At 40.6% G+C, this 21,939-nt stretch overlaps 1 protein-coding gene and 1 long non-coding RNA gene across 3 annotated transcripts in view; one reads left to right on the forward strand and one right to left on the reverse strand.

Moving 5' to 3' along the window:
• The window catches only part of COL19A1 (collagen type XIX alpha 1 chain), a 445,397-nt gene that overhangs the window by 343,162 nt on the left and 80,296 nt on the right, over positions 1 to 21,939 (forward strand). For both annotated transcript variants that reach the window (XM_027550856.1, XM_027550857.1), the window contains 2 exons: positions 12,262 to 12,306; positions 18,536 to 18,598. In XM_027550856.1, the coding sequence (XP_027406657.1) occupies positions 12,262 to 12,306; positions 18,536 to 18,598 (108 nt within the window). The remainder of the gene's footprint in view (positions 1 to 12,261; positions 12,307 to 18,535; positions 18,599 to 21,939) is intronic.
• Positions 17,950 to 20,348, reverse strand: LOC113898062. The gene is made up of 3 exons (XR_003512511.1): positions 20,104 to 20,348; positions 18,496 to 18,575; positions 17,950 to 18,118 (listed from the first exon to the last, which is right to left on the reverse strand). It is a non-coding gene; the product is annotated as an uncharacterized LOC113898062 (long non-coding RNA).

Here is a 21,939-nt window from a genome sequence, read left to right on the forward strand (position 1 = left end):
TCCTTGCTGTCTAAGGGACTCTCAAGAGTCTTCTCCAACACCACAGTTCAAAAGCATCAATTCTTCAGCGCTCAGCTTTCTTTATGGTCCAACTCTCACATGGCTTTGACTAGATGGACCTTTGTAGGCAAAGTAATGTCTCTGCTTTTTAATATGCTGCCTAGGTTGGTCATAGCTTTTCTTCCAAGGAGCAAGGGTCTTTTAATTTCATGGCTGCAGCCACCATCTGCAGTGATTTGGGAGCCCCCCAAAATAAAGTCTATCACTGTTTCCATTGTTTCCCCATTTATTTGCCATGAGGGGATGGGACCAGATGCCATGGTCTTAGTTTTTTGAATGTTGAGTTTAAAACCAGCTTTATCATTCTCCTCTTTCATCAAGAGGCTCTTCAGTTCCTCTTCACTTTCTGCCATAAGGGTGGTGTCACGTGTACCCCAATGTTCATCACAGCACTGTTTACAATAGCCAGGACATGGAAGCAGCCTAGATGTCCATCGGCAGACGAATGGATAAAAAAGCTGTGGTACATATACACAATGGAATATTACTCAGCTATTAAAAAGAATGCATTTGAATCAGTTCTAATGAGGTGGATGAAACTGGAGCCTATTATAGAAAGCGAAGTAAGTCAGAAAGAAAAACACCAATACAGTTTATTAATGCATATATATGGAATTTAAAAAGATGGTAATGATGAGCCTATATGCAAGACAGCAAAAGAGACATAGATGTTAAGAACAGACTTTTGGACTTTGTGGGAGAAGGTGAAGGTGGGATGATTTGAGAGAATAGCATTGAAACATGTATATTATCATATGTGGATCACCAGTCCAGGTTTGATGCATGAGACACGGTGCTTGGGGCTGGTGCACTGGGATGACCCAGAGGGATGGGATGGGGAGGGAGGTGGGAGGGGGGATTCAGGATGGGGGACACATGTACACCCATGGCTGATTCATGTCAATGTATGGCAAAACCCACCACAATATTGTAAGGCAATTAGCCTCCAATTAAAATAAATTTTTAAAAAAAGAGTGGTGTCATCTGCTTATCTGAGGCTATTGATATTTCTCCCGGCAATCTTGATTCCAGCTTGCGCTTCATCCAGCCCGGCATTTCGCATGATGAACTCTGCATATAAGTTAAATAAGCAGGGTGACAATATGCAGCCTTGATGTTCTCCTTTCTGAATTTGGAACCAGTCCATTGTTCGATATCTGGTTCTTTTACATGCGGCTGTTCAGTTTTCCCAGCACTTCTTACTGAAGAGACTGTCTTTTCTCCTTTGTATATTTTGCCTCCTTTGTCATAGATTAATTGACCATAGGTGTGTGGGTTCATTTCTGGGCTCTCTATTCTGTCCTGTTGAGCTGTGTGTCTGTTTTTATGCCAGAACCATATTGTCTTGACTTTTTAATATAATCTGAAGCCAGAGAGTGTAATAACTCCAGCTTTATTCTTCTTTCTCTGAATGACTTTGGCTATTCAGAGTCTTTTACAGCTCCATATAAATTTTAGGATTATCTGCTCTGGTTCTGTGGGAAAAAATGTAATGGATATTTTGATAGAGATTACATTAAATATGTAGATTGCTTTGGGTAGTATAACATTTTAACAATATTAAGTCTTCTGATCCATGAATATGGATCTTTACATTTCTTTGAATCATCTTCAATTTCCTTAATTATTGTTTTAGAGTTTTCAGAGCATAAATCTTTCATTTTCTGAGTTAAGTTTCCTCCTAGGTGTTTTATTCTTCTTGATTTGATTTGAAACAGAGTTGCTTTCTTGCTTTCTCTTTCAGACAGTTCATTATTAGTGTATAGAAAAGCAACATTTCTGTATGCTAGTCTCATAGCCTGAAACTTTACTGAATTCATTTATTAGTTCTAATAGTTTTTTGGTGGAGACTTTGGGGTTTTCTGTATAGAGTATCAAGTCATCTGCAAAAAGTGACAGTTTTTCTGCTTTCCTTCCTATTTGGATGCCTTTTATTTCTTTTCCATGTCTGATTACTGTGGCTAGGACTTCTAGTACTACATTAAGTAGAGGTGGCAAGAGTGAGCATGTATGTTTTCTTCCTGATTTTAGAGGAAAGATTTTCAGCTTTTTACTGCTGAGTAAGATGTTAGCTAAAGGTTTGTCATAAACGTCATTTATTATGTTGAGATATGTTTCCTCTACACCAGCTTTGATGAGCATTTTTAATCATGAATGGATGTTGAATTTTGTCAGATGCTTTTTCTGTGTCTATTGAGATTATCTGATTATTTTTATCTTGCCTTTGTTAATGTTTTGTATCATATTGATTGATTTATGTTTATTGAACCACCCTTACATCCCTGGAATAAATCCCACTTGATCATGATTTATGATCCCTTTTATATATTGTCAAAATCAGTTTGCTAATATTTTTTAAGGGTTTTTGCATCTATATCCATTAGATATATTTTCTTTTTTTTTCTGTAGTTTCTTGGTTTCAGCATCAAAGTAATGGTAGCCTCATAGAATGAATTTTGTAGTGTTCCTTTCTTTTCAATTTTTTTGGGATAGTTGGAGAAAGGTAGATTTTAACTCTATTTATTTGGTAGAATTCCCCTGTGAAGCTGTCTGGCCTTGATTTTTTTTTTTCCCCGCAAATTCAATTTCACTGCTAGTGATTGATCTGTTCAGATAGTCTATTTCCTCTTTATTCAGTCTTGGAAGATTGTATGTTTCTAGAAATTTGCCCATTTCTTCCAGGTTGTTCAATTTGTTGGCCTAAAACTGTTTGTAGTATTATCTTATGATTTTTGTATCTCCAAGACATCAGTTCTTACTACTCCTCTTCCATTTATTATTTTATTTGGATCCTCTCTATTTCTTGATAAGCCTCATTAAAGGCTTATCGACTTTATCTTTTCAAACAACCAGCTCTTAGTTTCACTGATCTTTTCTATTTTTTTTTTTTTTTGCTTTTATTTTATGTATTTCCTCTCTGGTATTTATTATTTCCTTCTGCTGTTCTTCCTTTTATCATCCCTTTATATGATAAGTTAGATTTTTCACTTGAGGTTTTTTGCTTGTTTCTTGAGATAGGTCTGTCTCACTATGAACTTCCCTCTTAGGACTGCTTTTACTAAATCCTACAGATTTTGGAAAGTTGTGTTTTTATTTTCATTTGTCTCAAGTAATTTTCTGATTTCCTCTGTGATTTCTACATTGACCCATTGTTTTTTTTTCGTAGCATGTTGTTTAGCCTCCACATGTTTGTATTTTTCCCATTTTTCTTCTATAATTGATATTTAGTTTCATATTATTGTGCTTAGAAAAAAATGCTTGATATATTTTCTGTCCTGTTAAATTGTTCAGACTTGTTTTGCAGCCTAACATGTGATTCATCCCAAAGAACATTCCATGGGCACTTGAAAAGAATTTCTTTTGCTGTTTTTGGATGGAATGTCCTGTTAAGACCAACAGGACTTACCTATTAAGTCCAACTAGTCTAGCGTGTCTTTTAAAACTACAGTTTCCTTATTGCTTTCTTTTCTGAATGATCTATGCACTGATGTCAGTGGAATATTAAAGTCCACTACCACTAAAGTATTGTCAGTTTCTTCCTTTATACCTGTTAATATTTATACATATCGGTGCTTCTGTATGGGGTACATAGATATTAACAAGTATAATATCTCTTCTTGCATTGATCTTTGTATCGTTATATAATGCTTTGTCTTTTGTTACAGACTTTGTTTTAAAGTCTATTTTGTCTGATATGAGTAATGCTGCCTTTGCTTTCTTGTTATTTCCAACTTTTTCCATCCCTCACCTTCAGTTTGTTTCTCTTTACCTCTGAAGTGAATCTCTTATAAGCATCATACAGATGGGTCTTGTATTTATACAGTCAGCCACTCTGTTTCTTCTGCTTGGAGCATTTAGTCTGTCGACATTTAAAGTGAATTAACAGGAATGTACTCGCTGCCATTTTCTTACTTGTTTTCTGGTTCTTTTTGTAATTCTTCTGTTATTTTCTTATTGTTGTAGTTTCTTCTCTTGTGGTTTGATCATTTTCTTTAGTGGTGTGCTTGTACTACTTTCTCTCTAGTTTTTTGTGTATTTATTTTAGGTTTTTGGTTTGTGGTTACATATATGTTGACCTGTAACTATTTCTTTTTGTTTTAAACTGGTAGTCATTTAAGTGCAATCACAGTCTAAAATATTTATATTTTTTATTTTCAGTTATATTTTGTGTTTTTAATGTCATATTTTACACCTTCTAGTTTATCCCTTCACTGTTTATTATAGTATATTTTATAATTTTATTTCCTTTTAATCTTTGTAACTAGCTTAAATAGTTGATTCACAGCCATTGCTATATTTTTCCCTTTTCTAGTGGGATTTTTTTTCCTTCCATAGATTCTTCCTTCTGACTGTAACCTTTTCTTTTCCATTTAGAGATGACTCTTTAACTTTTCTTATAGGGTAATTTTAGTATTGATAAACTTTTTGAGTTTCTTCTTGTCTGAGAAGTTATCTCTCCTTCAAGACTAAATGATAACTTTTCTGGGTAGATTAGTCTAGGTTGTAGGTTTTTCCTTTTCAGCACTTTCCCTTCTGGTCTACAGAGTTTCTATAAAATCAGTCGATAGCCTTATGGAGGTTCCCTTGTATATGATTCTTTGTTTCTCTCTTGCTACCTTTAGAATTCACTTTAATATTTGCCATTTTAATTACATGTCTTGGTGTGGGTCTGTTTGGGTTCATCCTATCCAGGACACTCTATGTTTCCTGAACTTGGACAATATTTCCTTCTTCAGGTTTGGGAAGTTTTCAGACATAATTTCACCAAATGCACTTTTTTACTACTTTCTGTATCTCTTCTCCTTCCAAGTTCCCAATAACACAAAGATTGATATGCTTGATGTTGTCTCAGAGCCCCCTTAAAGTGTTCTCATTTTTTAAAATTTGTTTTTCTTTTTTATGCTCTGATTGGGTGCTTTTCATTATTATATCTTCCAGATCATTTATGTGTTCTGTGTCACCTAGTCTGCTGTTCATTCTTTTGTGTGTGTATGTTGCTTATTTATTGTATTCTTCAGTTCTTCCTGGTTCTTTGTTATATTTTCTAGTTCCTTATTAAATTCTCAGTGTGTTCATCTATTCTTTTCTCTAAATCACTTAACATTGTTATTCCTAATGCCTTGAACTCTTTAACTGATGAATTATTTATTTCTGTTTTATTGCTTGTTTTCTTAAGAGTTTTCTTTTGTCTCATTTGAATCAAATTTGTCTTCTCATTTTGCTAACTTTCTCTGTCTCTGACATTAGGTGAAACAGTTACCTGTATGGTCTTGAAGGAGTGTCCTTTAGTGGGAGCATCCCTATATAGTCTGTATGTGCCCAGTGGGAGAGCTGAAGCTGACCTGAGCCTGAGTCACGTCTTCCCCTAGGATGTGCTGACTACTACCACCTTGGTAGAAAATGGAGCATGAGATGGCATTAGAGCTGGATCCAGGTGTGATTCAGGGCTTCTCCTCTGCTTCATGACCATCACCACCCCCTTGGGGTGGGGGCAGATTCCCAGTTGCTGGAGCAGAAGTCACGAAGGTCAGGCCTGAGATGCTTCCATTCCCTCTGTGTGTGTGCTCTTGCCTCTCCCACGACCAGCACCCTTGCCTTAAAGGGAAGCAGTGCTGGAGCAAGAGGTCCTGGAATGAGTGCTTGGTGTGGGTCAGGATTCAGACTGTGGTGGTCCTGAGACCATTGGAGTTCTGGACAGCTCCCAATCTGCTGCCTCCTGGAGTGACAGCAATGGCTGCTGCCCCCCATTCAGATGCTGTGCCAGGTCTTCATCCCCCTACTACTGTATACCTCCCTTGGCCTTGGCAGTCCTTACCCTAGTGTGGCGCTGTGCCACAGAGCAAGCGAGCTGGACCGGGCACTCAACTTGGGCCGGGCATACACTGAGGTAGCCACAGGAAACCATGCAGAGTTCAGATAGTTTTTATCTACTTCCTTCCTTCTTGGGCATAAGCCAGTGTGTATGCTGTCTTCACAAGCAGACCTTAGGTTTCTTACACGCTCACTGTCAGTGACACTGCTTTTCAAGCCAGCTAAGGAGACGTACGGAGAAGGCAATGGCACCCCACTCCAATGCTCTTGCCTGGAAAATCCCATGGATGGCAGAGCCTGGTAGGCTGTAGTCCATGGGGTTGCTAAGAGTCGGACACGACTGAGCGACTTCCTTTTCACTTTTCACTTTCATGCACTGGAGAAGGAAATGGCAACCCACTCCAGTGTTCTTGCCTGGAGAATCCCAGGGGCGGGGGAGCCTAGTGGGCTGCCATCTATAGGGTCACACAGAGTCGGACACGACTGAAGGGACTTAGCAGCAGCAAGGAGACATATCCTCCTGACATCAGTCCCTGAGACTGGGGTGCCCAAAGGGTGGTTCAAACTGCTCACTCCCCAGGGAGAATCTCTGAGCCTGTGTAATCCCCGTTCTCATCTGTGTCCTTCACTACAGGCACAATCCCAACCTGACTGCTTCTCTTCCCTTCCTACCTGATTTGTGTGCACCTCTCTTACAGTCTTGATTGTGTAAGTGTCTCTCTGTCAGTCTCTGGTTTGTTTGTAGTGAGAGCTGCTCCACACATGGATGTGTTATTGTTGTGTTCGAAGGGCGAGGTGAACTCAGTGCTGCCTACTGTGCCATCCTGATTTCCCCAGAATTCCTGAAATGTACAGGCATCACCCCACACAAAACAACCCTCATCACTGCACCACAGGGACTTTTCAACAATATATTCAAAATTGTACATCTATTAAAGCTACTCAAAAGGTTTTTGAGAACCATTCAAATAACATGGCAGAAAGGCACAAAGTGACCTGGTAAAATTAGAATAACATCTGAGGCAGAACTGTGGACTCCAGAAACATAAGGACTAAGTCACCAAGAGTCAGACGTGACTGAGCAACTGAGCAACAACAAGTCTCTTATTATTTCTATGTGGTATGAAAGTCGCTTGGTCATGCCCAATGCTTTGCAACCCCAAGGACTGTACAGTCCATGGAATTCTCCAGGCCAGAATACTGGAGTGGGTTGCCATGCCTCCATCCAGGGGATCTTCCCAACCCAGGGATCAATCCCAGGTCTCCCATATTGCCAGCGGATTCTTTACCAGCTGAGCCACAAGGGAAGCCCAAAAATACTGGAGTGGGTAGCCTATCCCTTCTCCAGGGAATCTTCCTGACCCAGGGATCAAACCCAGGTCTCCCACATTGCAGGCAGATTCTTTACCCACTGAGCCACAAGGGAAGCCATATTATTTCTATAGAGTCAAGAAATTGTCTGGTACAATTAGCTTGGAGAAAGCAGAGAGGAGAATCTCACATGTCAACAAATCAATGCAAATGAAGTTCAAGTTTGCGTCTGCCTTGAGTGTTGTTAGCCAAAGAGTGGATAACACCTACAGAGGCCACTGAGGGTCCTTATTTAGATAGGTTTCCTGAAATAGCTATTGCATGAAGCAACCATATGATACTCTGCTTGGCAGTAAATACCATGTTGTTTTTCTGGATGTGAAAACCTCCAGAAAAGTCAAGATTTTAGAACAATCGAGTATATGGATAGAATAATATGACTTGGTGCTGCAGAGGCATCTCTTCATCTCACAGCATCTGTGATGCCCTTTAGGTTGTTGGGGGATCAGCTAGAGAGGAGGACCTAAACCAAGGTGCTGTGAGATGCTCTCAGCAGATGTACTTTGAGTACTCTTCTGCTCTGAAAGTCAAAAGCATGGGGCACCCCAGTCCAAAACCATCCCTGGACAACCTATGTCTTAGACCTGGGGTCCCCAACCCCTGGACCACACAGCAGGAGGTGAGCAATGGGCAGGCAAATGAGCAAAGCTTCATCTATATTTATAGCCACTCCTCATCATTTGCATTACTACCTGAGCTCCCCTCCAGTGGTGAGATCAGTGGTGGCATTAGATTCTCACAGGAGTGCAAACCCTACAGTTCACTGTGCATGCAAGGGATCTAGGTTGCACACTCCTTAGGAGAATCATCCTGAAACCATCCCCCCACCCTGTCTGTGGAAAAATTATCTTCTACACTATTGGTCCCTGGTGCCAAAAAGATTGGGGGGCCACTGTCTTAGACCAAGTATGTTCCACCTTCCCCACATATCTTAGCACAAGCACAGCCAGGCAGAGACTCTGATGGGCTGTGCATCAGAGCCCATTGGAGCCCATTGGCTCTAGGCCCAGATAGCAGTATTTTCAGGAAACTCCTAAAGTTTTATGTTTCTGTGGAGATTGCATTCAAACAGCTTACCATTTCATAACTGCTCATTCTTTATATATCTGACTCAGAGTGTCATACCTCACTTTCATATATGTCCTTGCACAGAAGAAACTATACAAAAAAATCTTATGATCCAGATAACCACGATTGTGTGATCACTCACCTAGAGTCAGACATCCTGGAGTGCGAAGTTAAGTGGGTCTTAGGAAACATCACTAGGAGCCAAGCTAGTGGAAGTGATGGAATTCCAGCTGAACTATTTCAGATCCTAAAGATTGATGCTGTTAAAGTGATGCAGTCAATATGCCAGCAAATTTGGAAAACTCGGCAGTGGCCACAGGACTGGAAAAGGTCAGTTTCACTCCAATCCCAAAGAAAGGCAATGGCAAAGAATATTCAAACTACCACACAATTGCATTCATCTCACACACTAGCAAAGTAATGCTCAAAATTCTCCATGCTAGACTTCAACAGTACATGAACTGAGAACTTCCAGATGTTCAAGCTGGATTTAGAAAAGGCAGAGGAACCAGATCAAATCGCCTATATCCGTTGTATTATAGAAAAAGCAAGAGAATTCCAGGAAAAAAAACATCTGTTTCTGCTTCATTGACTATGCCAAAGCCTTTGACTGTGTGAATCACAATGGGAAATTCTTCAAGAGACGGAACTACCAGACCACTTTACCTGCCTCCTGAGAAACTTGTATGCAGGTCAAGAAGCAACAGTTAGAACCGGAAAGGAGTACATCAAGGCTGTATATTGTCACCCTGCTTATTTAACTTACATGTTTCACATAATGCAAAATGCCAGGCTGGATGAAGCATAAGCTGGAATCAGTATTTCCAGGAGAAATATCAATAAACTCAGATATGCAGAGGACACCACCCTTATGGCAGAAAGAGAAGAGGAACTAGAGAGCTTCTTGATGAAAGTGAAAGAGGAGAGTGAAAAAGCTGTTTAAAGCTCAACATTCAAAAAACTAAGATCATGGCATCCAGTCCCATCACTTCATGGCAAATAGATGGGGAAACAATGCAAACAGTGAGAGACTTTATTTTGTGGGGCTCCAAAATCACTGCAGACAGTGACTACAGCCACAAAATTAAAAGATGCTTTCTCCTTGGAAGAAAAGCTATGGCAAACCTAGACAGCATATTTAAAATCAGAGACATTACTTTGCCAACAAAGGTTTATATAGTCAAAGCTGTGGTTTTCCCAGTAGTCATGTATGGATCTGAGAGTTGGACCATTAAGGCTGAGTACTGAAGAATTGATGCTTCTGAACTGTGGTGTTGGAGAAGACTCATGACAGTCCCTTGGACAGCAAGGAGATCAAACCAGTCAATCCTAAAGGAAATCAGTCCTGAATATTCATTGGAAGGACTGATACTGAAGCTAGCTCCAACACTTTGCCCACCTGATGTGAAGACCCGACTCATCAAAAAAGACCCTGATGCTGGGAAAGGTTGAAGGCAGGAGAAGGGGACAACAGAGGATGAGATGGTTGGATGGCATCACGGACTCAATGTACATGAGTTTGAGCAAACTCTGGGAGATGGTGAAGGACAGGGATGTCTGGCCTGCTGCAGTCCATGGGGTCGCAAAGAGTCAGACACGACTGAGAGACTGAACAACAACAGCAAATGATTTATAACTTAAGATTTGGGGACTACAATTTTTGTTTTCTATTTAGATATCTGAGATCAAAGGTAAGTAGGAAAAATGAGAGACTATCACAGGACCAGTAATATGTATAACAGCAGTTATTAACTACTTATTTTTTACAGAATTTTTAGTCTCTTTCTCCTCAAATTTTATTTTAATTTTTTCATTTTTAAAAATAATTTTATTTATTTATGTATTTTTGTCTGTGCTGGGTCTTCATTGCTATGTAGGCTCTTCTCTAGTTGCCATGGGCAGGCTTCTCATTGCAGTGACTTCTCATTGCAGAACAAGGGCTCCAGGCAGGCAAGCTTTAGCAATTGTGGTTTGTGGGCTGCAGAGTACAGGCTCAGTAGTTGTGCCTCACGAGCTTAGTGGCTCTGAAGCATGTGGGATCTTCCCAGATCAGGGATCAAACCCATGTCTCCTGTATTGGCAGGCAGATTCTTTACCACTGAGCCACCAGGGAATCCCCTAAACTACTTCTTTTTGACTAGAGTAGCATGAGTAATATGAAGGCACATTTAAAATGTTAAACTGTAACAACAGTGACTGGCTTATTTATTCAACAAATATTTATTGAGTGCTTCCTATATGTTAGATACTGCTATAGGCATGGGGTGGGCATTCAGTTCCAGGCCTCACAGGTCTTACATGCTAACATAAGAATTTTTGAAGAAATACAAAATTTTAAATGTTAGTTAGTATTAAGGAGAAACACAATGTCCAATGAGAAGGTGTGAGGGGAACCTGTCTGGAGACCCTCAGAATGCATTTTGTAATAGCTGAGATCTGAGTCACTGCTAACCAGATGAAGAGGTGAGGACAGAGTCGGGGACTACAGGGAGAGACAAGAAGGATCCTGGTCCATCTGAGAGGCTGAGAGAAGACCCTTTACATGACTTTGCTGAGGTTTTGAAGAAAGAAAGTCAGAACATCATTTAAAGATTGCATTCTGACCTTCTATAGAGAACATGTGTGTCAGAGGAGCAAGAGTAGGTTATAGAGGCCAGTGAGGGAGCCTTTGCAATGATCCTGCAAGAGTGCTGGTGGCCTTCCAGTGGAGGTAGCTGGAGTGAAGAGACTTGGGGCAGAGGCAACCGGACTGGATGATGTTATCCTTAAGGAGTAGAGTGTGTGTGAAGTCGCTCAGTCATATCCTGCTCTTTGCGACCCCATGGATTGTAGCCTACCAGGTTCTTCTGTCCATGGGATTCTCCAGGCAAGAATACTGGAGTGGGTTGCCATTTCCTTCTCCAGGAGATCTTCCCGACCCAGGGATTGAACCCAGGTCTCCCACATTGTAGGCAGACGCTTTACCATCTGAGCCACCAGGGAAGTTGAGGAGGCCAGTGTTAACGATGACACCTAGATGGAAGAAGAAAGAGTCTATGGACAGGAGAGGTTGGATGCAGATTTTCTTTCTTTATGTAATTTGTTTCAATTATAAAATGAAATTACCACTCATTTTCACAAGTCAAACTGCACAGATACGTTAGGAAGAAGTTAATTATCATCCTCCCACTTCTGGACTAACACCTGTTAACAATGAGTTATTCTCTTGTCTTTCTTACTCATATATGGCTGCATTTTTATATTTTTAAATTCAGTTTTGAACTTGTTGAATATAACTCTCTTCTAGAATTTACAAGTGAACACATTAAGTAGAAAAGTAGGGGTCAAAACCCAGAAGGGAAACATGTGCTGGGTTTAGAGATTTGTCTGTCCTGGTGTAGATAATGCCTCAGCCATGGGATGGGCAAGCGTACCTGGGACAAAAGGTTGAATCACAAGAAGAGAGCTGGAGGTAGTCCCGAGGAAGTCCAGGCTTGACCAGTGAGGAGCTGGTTGAAGAGGAGAGGTCAGAGAGACAGGAAGAAGAAGTAGAGTACATGTAATACAAGTCAAGAGCGTGCCAAGTGCAGCCAAAAGGTCGATAATGGAACATCCATTACACTGAGCAACAAAGATACCACTACTAGTCTTGAAAGTTGTATCAAAACCAAACCAGGCTGCCGGGCTTAGTTTAGAGTTTTGCTATTTCGCCCCTGGAGAGGTGCTGTTTCTCTAGCATCACCTCCTGACCAGATAGGGTGGAGGTCACAGCAAGGACAAATAGGGTCTCAAAAGTGAGAGTTTTTCAGGAATGTTTGACAGAGGCAAATATTTCAGGAATATTTGACAGAGTGTGAGAGAGGCAAATGAGATAAAAGCTGTTACAGTGGTATTGTCTATTTTTATGTTAAAGTAGGGACTGTTTTAAAAATAAATGGATTTTTTTTAAATTTTTGTTTCATGTTTACTTAGGGAAATGTTGGTGAACATGGAGCTGGTGGTCTAAAAGGAGAGAAGGTAATCCAATTTGCAGAGTGAGTAGAGACATCTAGGTTTTTACACCAATTCACACATTCACACGTCAGGGCAGCCTCACTGCCCCACAGGTTCCACGTCAGCCTGCAGGGGGCGCTACTCTCCCCGCCTCCTGACCAAGCAGAACTGAGCTCCGCCTCCCCTCGAAGCCCTGAGTAGCTGACCACAGGAAGGGAACACTTCCACAGTGAAGGGAAATAGCTGTCACATAACTGTCACGGGTAAATGAAATTAGGACACATGTTTCAGTGTATAGTTAGATGTTTCTTGGATCCGCATCGGTGGCAAAAACAATCTGAAAGGCCCTGTGACAGGATGCCCGAGGCTTGCCATTTTTCTGTCCTCTTAAGTGTCCACGCATAAGCTGTCATGGGAGCATTTTTGGGTGGGTTTTTATCATGTACAGTCACAGTTTAACCAAATAAGTATTTCAAAACAGCTTTAAAATTAAAACGCTGGTGAATTTCCGTTGCCTTCTCATTGTCATCATTCATGAGTTTAATTAATTAGCTGTGAAGATGACAAATACACTTGCCTTCTCAAAAAGATGTCTCACTCCTGTTTGATCCTGCAATTGTGATGACCTTAGACTCAGTGAGAAATTGCCATTGTCAAGGAAAAAAAAATTAGGAAACTATATTCAATATTTTGTAATAACCTATAGGGAAAAGAATTTAAAAATATATATATATGTATGTAAAACTGAATAACTTTGCTGTATACCTTAAACTCACATGACATTGTAAATCAGCTATACTTCAATTTTAAAAAGAAAAAAAGACGAAAGAAACAATGCACATCAAATCCACAGACAGAGATGAGTAGGACTGAAAATACTCTGCAGGAACATGGCCTGTGAGTGCTCCCTTCCGTCATTCACCCAGTAAAAATTCTCATGATTGAGGGCAGGGTATTTCAACATGAATCCAAGAAAATATGACTTCCATGCCTTATAAATCCGTGCAGCCCATCTATTCACAAGATCAAACCTCCGTCACCAGAAAGAAAAGAAAAAAAAAAACTGCTAAGAGATAGTCTCCGCAAAATGGGGAGCTTCTTATAGATTGACCGTTGCAAATGAAATTTCCTGCAAAAAATAAAAATAAAAACCTTGACATTCTTAAAAAGACATCCCTAAAAATTGATTATACAGCAGTAATGTCATTTATGTGTCTTGGATTGCACTGCTAGTACATTAACATTATTTCCTGTAACCAAATAGCTTATGGAATTCCTACACCACCATAACGAACACATTATATTTTAAGCAATTACTGCAGGACACATGCAGACTAAGGGAAAAAAAAAAAAGAGCTTGTCACTTGGGACAGCTGAGCAAAGAGAGCTGTGGCACTTTTAAAGTATTTAAATTATGATTCATTCCTTGAAACAAAGCAGCTGGCTCTCGTATTGCTCTGTTCATTAGGAAACACATGTTACTTAGGAATTCTGAAGACCTCAATGTTGAGAAATTTGATTCTGTAAAACAGGTGTATTTCTAACTCTAAGGACACTTTCTATGGCTCAAAATCTTTTCTAATTGCTTTAGAATCTTAAGTGGAATTAGAAAAAGCCAGGGGCATGACTGTTCCCTCTTCCCACCCAAAGAAATAACCCAGAGGAGTCTACAGAGAACTGGATACAGTACTGATATAAATGCCCGTGTGAAGTGATTTGTAGGAATTTTAATTAACAGGAGAAAGGCTCTCTCAGTAAAAAATGCATAGGATGAATTCTAAAATGTAAGCATCACCCTTGCTGGAGGAGCAGAATCACCTCTAACTGTGCACACTCAGTACCTGGGCTGAGTCTATACTTCATTCTTGGTGATGCTGTTCAGAGGTCACTATAGTGAGAATTTAAGGCCCCTTCAACCTTCTCCCTCGGACCTTTGCTCACACACCTGGTGGACTCCGGTGATTCGGCTGCACACTGGAGTCCCCTGAGGGCTTTTGGAAATTACCAGTCTCGGGCCCCATCTCCAGGACTCTGATGTGGGGCAGAACTCATGTCTCTGGTTGATCTGGAGTGGGGTCCATGTTGCTTTATTTTAAAAGAGTTTCAGATGATTCCACCTGGCAGCCAGCGTTGAGAACCGTTGAATGATGGAAGGAACCTGGGCTCTGGGGTCAAAACCTGACTGTGCCATTAACAGCTCAGAAAAGACACTCCAACCCTCTGGTCATCAATTTACGCATTTGTGAAATGGGCAAAATTATATCTACACAGAGTTGATGGCAGGATTAAAATCAAATGAGATGAGATGACCTTACCCAAAGCACAATGCATGACATATATTAAGCCCTCACCAACACTTTGCTCCTCACTGTTCATGCATTCTAAACTTTCTTTCTTCTCGTGGAGTATCATGTATGTCTTTTTGGTATTCATAGTTATCATACTTAACATCCAGTCTTGATCATCTTTGCTTCTCCCACCATAATTTTGGTGGAGAAGAGATTCAATTTATGTTGTAGAATGTAAGATTGAGCCAGAAGTACAATTTCAACATATACATGACTTTTGCTGTATCGTACTCCACTTCTCAATGCACCAGCTGGCAGAATAGAATCACAAAGCCAGCCTACCATTTGGAACCCAAAGTGGTAAAGAACCCGCCTGCCAATGCAGGAGACATAAAAGACGGGGGTTCCATCCCTGGGTCAGGGAGATCGTCTGGACGAGGGCATGGCAAACCACGCCAGTATTCTTCCCTGGAGAATCCTGTGGACAGAGGATCCTGGAAGGCTACAGTCCATAGTGTTACACAGAGTCAGACACAACTGAAGCGACTTAGCATGCACACACATTTCTAGTAAAACACCAGAGTCAATACAAACAGCAATAGAATTGACACACAAGTCACTCCGAGGTTAGCAGCCTCGTTCTGATTCAAGATACAGGAAGAAAGAACAATGAATACTACCAGCTTTTAATAGTAAATAGTGACAGAGACCCAGGCATCATGCAAGCCACCTGCCAGGACTGAAATGATGACCCCTGCTCTGTAGCTTCCTGAGAAAGACAGGCTTCCTGAGAAAGACAGGCTGCAGTGATGGGATGGTGATGTATCTGCAAGTCGGTCGGGGATAGCTGCTTCTTTATAGAGACAGAAGAATCGGGAGGTGGAATATCTAAGGACCCCTGAGAAATTAGCAGTGTCTTTCAGAGCAGTTGTCAGAGGAAAAAGATGGAGGCTCAACACCACCAGACCTTTCAAATAACATCCAGAGTGTCAAATTAAATGACTGCCTTTCCCGAAGCTAAGTAAATCCATCACTGATCTTTCAACTCATAATTACAGTGATAAACTACTAAACATCCATTTTAAATATGAAGAACAACTCCATATGTGATTAAGATTCAGGAGGGAAATGCTTTTGTTTGTAGACTTTTGTATAAGGATCTGGTCTCTAAGACTTCCTCCAAGCCCAGCCACACTTCCATCCCAGAGAGAGGTGGACCAAAGCCTCTGCCCGGTCCTTCCTCTGTATTTCAGTGGAGACTTGTATATGTAGGTTTAAATACTTAGCAGCTGTGAATATGGTTACTCTTCCTTCAGGCATATTCCTCTCCCCTTACCTTTTGATATCAAGCACATGTGACTTTAATAGTAACTCCTAGACCCTTTCCTTGATTTCTACCTTTACTTTATGCAGCTGGCTTGAATTACTGGGCATATTTTTTCCCCAGTGCACTGAGGCTTTTAACATCTATCAGATGGGTGATAGGAAGGCCACACTCTATACAGTCTAACACTTGTACAAGGCCAATTGTTTAGTCTGTCAAACCAACAGCAATAAGTCCCTTAATGTCTCCACCAATTTCTTCCTCTTTTCATTATGGATAGAACTTACTATCTGTAGGAAAATGGATTCTCCTACAATATGATAAGTGTAAAACTGATGTTACATTGTATGTTTAGATGGTACACTATAAGGGAAAATACTTGTATTAATAAATGAAGATTAAATTTACAAAATATATCCCACAAATCTAGAGGCCTTCTTAAAAAAAAAAAAAAAACAAAAACATGACATTGTCTATCCATTATGAATGACTGACTCCCTCTTCCTCTAAGCTAAATCACAAGATACTGATTAGGATAGAAATATAAAAGTAAACCAGCGTCTTTAGGGCTATTTGAGGCTTCAAAAGCAACAGATAAACATATCCACACCAGGGGACATGTGTAGAGATGTTCATTGCAACCCTGTTTATAAGACAACAAAATGCACATTTGTGCTCAGTCTCTCAGTTGTGCCCGACTCTTTTGCAACCCCGTGAACTGTAGCCCACCAGGCTCCTCTGTCAATGGGATTTTCCAGGCAAAAACAATGGAGTGGGTTGCCATTCTCCAGGGGATCTTCCCAACCCAGGAACCAAACCTATGCCTCTTGCATCTCCTGCATTGGCAGGCGTATTCTTTACCACTAAGCCCCATGGGAAGCCCCAAATACCCATGAGTGGGGCTTAGATGATCCCCGATCCATTAACACACTATAATACTATCCAAAGGTTCACTGAATAAACTAGATCTCTATGTATCAATAGAGGATGGATATTAAAAACAACATTGAGTTGGGGGAAAAGTCACAGAATGTCATATACAAGATTAACCAGTGGCTTTTATAAAATTTGTTTTAAATATCCAAAATAGCATACTATTTATGGTTCCACATATGCAGTAAAAGTACAAAAATACAGACTGAAAATGTAAGTACTAAATTCATAACAGTGACTCTCTCTGGCACAGAAATAGAGAGGGAATATGAAATTTCCTCTTTGACATAAGGTTTTTTTCCTTCTATCTTGGGTGCCTTGTCCATGGAGGTTTGACATATTCAACCATATCTTTTTTGTATTTTTTTCTGAAATAAAAAAGACACAAGGGGCAGAAAAGCTATATGCTTGGAAATGCAATGATGAACATTGTTTTGCAAAAATGCCCTTAGGGTTGGAAAACAACCCAGCATTATATAAGTTCTGGTTGTTGTTCAGTCACTCAGTTGTGTCCAACTCTGCAACCCCATGGTTGCAGCCTGCCAGGCTCCTCTGTCTGTGGGACTTCCCATGCAAGAATGCTGGCGTGGGTTGCCATTTCCTTCTCCAAGAAATCTTCCCGACCAATGGATCAAACCCATGTCTCCTGCATTGGCAAGAGCTCCCGGGAAAGCCCTACATTCATTCTAGCGGCTGCACTTAACAATTGTGGTATTCAGGGTTGTTGTGGAGAAGGTGATGGCACCCCACTCCAGTACTCTTGCCTGGAGAATCCCATGGACAGAGGAGCCTGATGGCCTGCAGTCCATAGGGTCACGAGGAGTTGGACACGACTGAGTGACTTCCCTTTCACTTTTCACTTTCATTCATTGGAGATGGAAATGGCAACCCACTCCAGTGTTCTTGCCTGGAGGATCCCAGGGATGGGGGAGCCTGGTGGGCTGCCGTCTATGGGGTCACACACAGTTGGACACGACTGAAGTGACTTAGCAGCAGCAGCAGCAGCAGGGTTATTGGCTAACAGTAAACAAAAGCACTGAGATATCTCTATCGTTTAATTAATGGTACACTTCCTTGCCACCAATATTATTTCTATAATTTTATTTTCTCAAAATACTCTTTATATGTCCTATACAAATCCCTCTTCTGGATTTTTCATCAGAAACTCTTAGACTTTTCTAAGCCACTGCTATCCCCACGTCATCAAGAAGGCCTTCTTTGCAACTGAACAGTGGTGAATGAATGCTGGAAACAGTGGAGAGACATCTTTTTCTTCCTGTATCTCCCCCTACTTGAAAAAAGAAAGAAATCCTTGAAATAACATGAATTTGGATTACTGTGTCAGTTAAATAATGTGATGTCTTTAAGGCCACAAAAATTCCTTTTTGTTCTTTTGGTGCAGCAGAGCATAATTATAATTATTTTCTGTAAATGTTCTTTGCTTGAAAAATAATTGACTTTGTCTCACATTAATTTTAAAGATCTTAATGAATACTGTGGATTTCTAAAAGACCTAAAGGCATTGTGGAGTGCTTATAAACACACTATTATGTGAATAACCTACTGGATTCAGAGCTTCCCACTGCCCCTTGGGGGTTAATAGATAAATTCCACTCTTAGAAGGGGGACAGGTTGTGCTATCACCCTGAGGGTCACAACAGGACTTACCTAGCCTCATGCAAAAACTGTCTTCTGCTTTTCTTGAAAGGGTGAGACCGGATCACCAGGATTTCCAGGATCTATTGGCCCTAAAGGTGAAAAGGGAGAATCTGTAAGTATTTTAGCTTTGAGAGCAGAGGGAGAATATCCAAAAAATAGAATTAAGATATTTTTCTTAATCAGCCCCAATTCCATGTACGTTGGTTGTCCCTGGCATAAGGAACAATAGATCAGATATTTGGTCATGTTCTTTAAATGAGGTACTAAGTTTTTACATGTATTACCTCACTTAGTTCATTAAAAAAAAAAAAAAAAAACATTCTTCAGATGAGGAAACCGAGGCACAGAAAGGTTAAGTAACTTCCCTAAGGTCCCTAGCTTAAGTTACTTAAGCTAGGAAGTACTGAAACCATGAATCACTCCTAGGTAGGCTGATTACAGAACCCAGGGTTTAAAAATCACTAAGCTGCCCTGCTATAACTAAAGATAATAGCTAAAATGAATAATAAAATCAGTACATCAAAAGGGCTAATTTATCCAAAAAAAAAAAAAAACAGAGAAGTTTATCTTTGCACAAACAACTACTCTCAGCGTAGTCTCTGAAGTTATTCTAGGTTTTTATAAGATCAAAATGACTTCTTAAATATTACTGAGGCCAGGTTCTTCCAAAATTTAGTTCTTTTGTTGGAAAAATTACCTTCAGTATCATTTATATTCAAATGGGACTACCTAAAGAGATGACATGAATCCTAATTACAAAAATAATTTTTGGAAATGGCAATCCACTCCAGTACTATTGTCTGGAAAAATCCTATGGACAGAGGAGCCTGGTAGGCTACAGCCCATGGGGTCACAAAGAGTCGGACAGGACTGAGCGACTTTACTTTCACTTTAAAACAAAACAAAACCAAACCCCACAGCAGCCTTCAAGAATCAGCAAGAATGACTTAACAAATGTTTCATCTTTGTTTAAAAAAAAAAAGGTAACACTTTAAAAAAATTTTACTTTTACCTCTTCCCTTGCTGGGATAAACAGAGAATATTGGTTGGCCAGAGATAAAAATGAAGAGCTCACTAAAATGCCTGCATGCCTGCCAAACGGGAACAATATAAAGAGTATTTAATATCACAAAGTCAAATTCTCCTTGTGCTTCAGCTTTAAAAACGAAGCGTCGTTGGCGATGACGGTCACTCTCTGACAGCTTTCGAGTTCAGGCTGTCCCCCTTGTGCTCCGGAGTTCTCCTCCTTCAGGGGTCACGTTTGCCGTTAGTTTTCTGTCCAAACCAGTAACAGTCCTTACTGGGGTTCCACACCTGAGAATTTCCAAGGCTTTCTAGGAAATCTCTCTCTCACAAATCAGCCCAGGGTCTGCTGACTGACTGACTGACTCCATCTGCCAGCTGACTCCTACAACTCCACACTTATGGGCATCTCTTCTCAGCTCTTATCTGCCCTTTGCCCCCCACCCCGTCTCCCCTCCACACTGGAGCACTGACACCTTTTCTTAATTTCCACATGCTGCGTGGCAAACCAGGACCCAAGATTTACTAAAATTCTACTGGAATAGCCGGGACTTGTAGAGCAGAGAGAGAAATTTGAGTGGATTAGAGTAGTACCTCTCATACTAAATGTAAACTTGAATCGCTGAAGGTCCTTTTGAAATGCTAATCCTAGTTCAGCAGGTCTGGGTAGTGGTTTATTACCAAATCCAAGTTCAGTTCAGCTGCTCACTGCTCATAAGTCAACAGTTGCAGAGGCAAGGGTCAGCAGAAAGGTGCTTTAATCAGAAAAAGTCACAACCTGAGAAGAGGGACTCATGTCCTGAGACCAACTCCCAAGTTTCTTTTCAGCCAGGACAGTTTTTAAAGAGAAAAATGATGGGGGTGGAGGATGGGGGAATGGCAAGAATCTCAGTGAGTCATTGAGGCAAGAGGTTGGAATCTGAATCTTTTTTCTTTCCTTTGAGTGCAGACTGGCTGACTCTTTCTTCAAATGTAATCTTGATGCATGATCTCTGGTAGGATTACTAAGGGGGCCATTGAGGGAGAGAGCTAGTCATTTTTTAATGGCTTAATTCTTCATTCTTTTTATCTAGGAAAAAATCAATAGCTTAGGCAAGGCATAGCATGCATTCAGGACAGCATAAGTCAGGAGTTAGTTTCAATTGCTTGGTGATCTCATTTTTATATTTAGATTCTTTTGAGTTCAGAGGGGAATAGGAAAGGGGCAAAAGAGCCGCTTTCAGACTGAGCAGGTGTATTTCTCAACGTGCTCAGGCCATGCTCCTGCTGTGGATCCTGGGCCGTGCTATGAGTAGCAAGAACTGGAGGATTTCACAGTTCCTGAAGGTTTTCCTCTAGCTTTCTGTCCTGTTACCAAGGCCCACCCCCTGAAACCATCTTTCTCCCCATCTACCTTACCCTCCCAGCTCTTCTCCTTGTCAGTTCCCTCTTAATCTGTGAATTATCACACCTTCCTTATATTAATACATCTTTGCCTACCTTTCTCCCAGCTTCCCACAGGAAAAAACACAAATTTCACATCATTAGTAAAGCAGCCTAGCTCTCTATGGTCTCAGCCTTTCTATTCTGGAACAGGATCTGAACTTAACATAATAACCAGAATGTCCAAACAGAAAAATAATCTTCATCCAAATCTGAACTCTGAGCCTGAGTAGTACTTTAAATGGCAGTTTGTCCCCTGTTACAGAACATTTACTACATGACTAGGTTAGATATTGGAGTGAAAATGTCATCTAGTTGAACCCCAGGATTTTATAGATAAGGAAAAAAAGGTTCCAAAATGTGAATGACCTGCCCCAGATAGTAGCTACCAGAATTAAAACAAAATATCAGCTCTCTAGACAACCAGGCTCCTGGTTTTGCTTTTTCTGCCCCAGCTAGAAGTTACTTTAGTCACTGTAGCTTGGCAGAGGTTCTAAATAACTAGTGACATAAGTAATGTAATATAATCAGAAACAAGCAGTTGCAAAAGCAATGCAGCCCGTTGCTCACATCTCATTAACTTCATCTCCTATCTTAAAAATCAAATTGATTTTTAGAATTAAGACTGAAATGCAAGAATATAAATAAAGATCTCTATATATCTTATATATAGAAATTATCCAGTAAGAGATTTAATTATGTTGGATAGATATGGGCCATATTAGTCAGAGTAGGTAGGTTATACTAAGCAACAAATTAACCCTGAAACTTCTGTGGTTTTACCTCCAAGAAAAGCTTTCTCTTGCTCATACTGCCCAGCCAGTGTGGTTGGGAGGAGTGAGTGTCCTGCTCCACACAACCCTCAGTAACCAGTCAGCAGGCTGGTAAGCACCAGGGAGCTATGCCCTCTGACTTAGCCACCCCTGCCAGGACCGCAGGACTGGAGCGTGGTGAGTGGTCTCCACACGCCTCAGCCTTCACGTGCCCCACAGCCCTGCCGAACACATT

This window comes from Bos indicus x Bos taurus, chromosome 9 (assembly GCF_003369695.1).
Source record: "Bos indicus x Bos taurus breed Angus x Brahman F1 hybrid chromosome 9, Bos_hybrid_MaternalHap_v2.0, whole genome shotgun sequence".
NCBI lineage: Eukaryota > Metazoa > Chordata > Mammalia > Artiodactyla > Bovidae > Bos > Bos indicus x Bos taurus.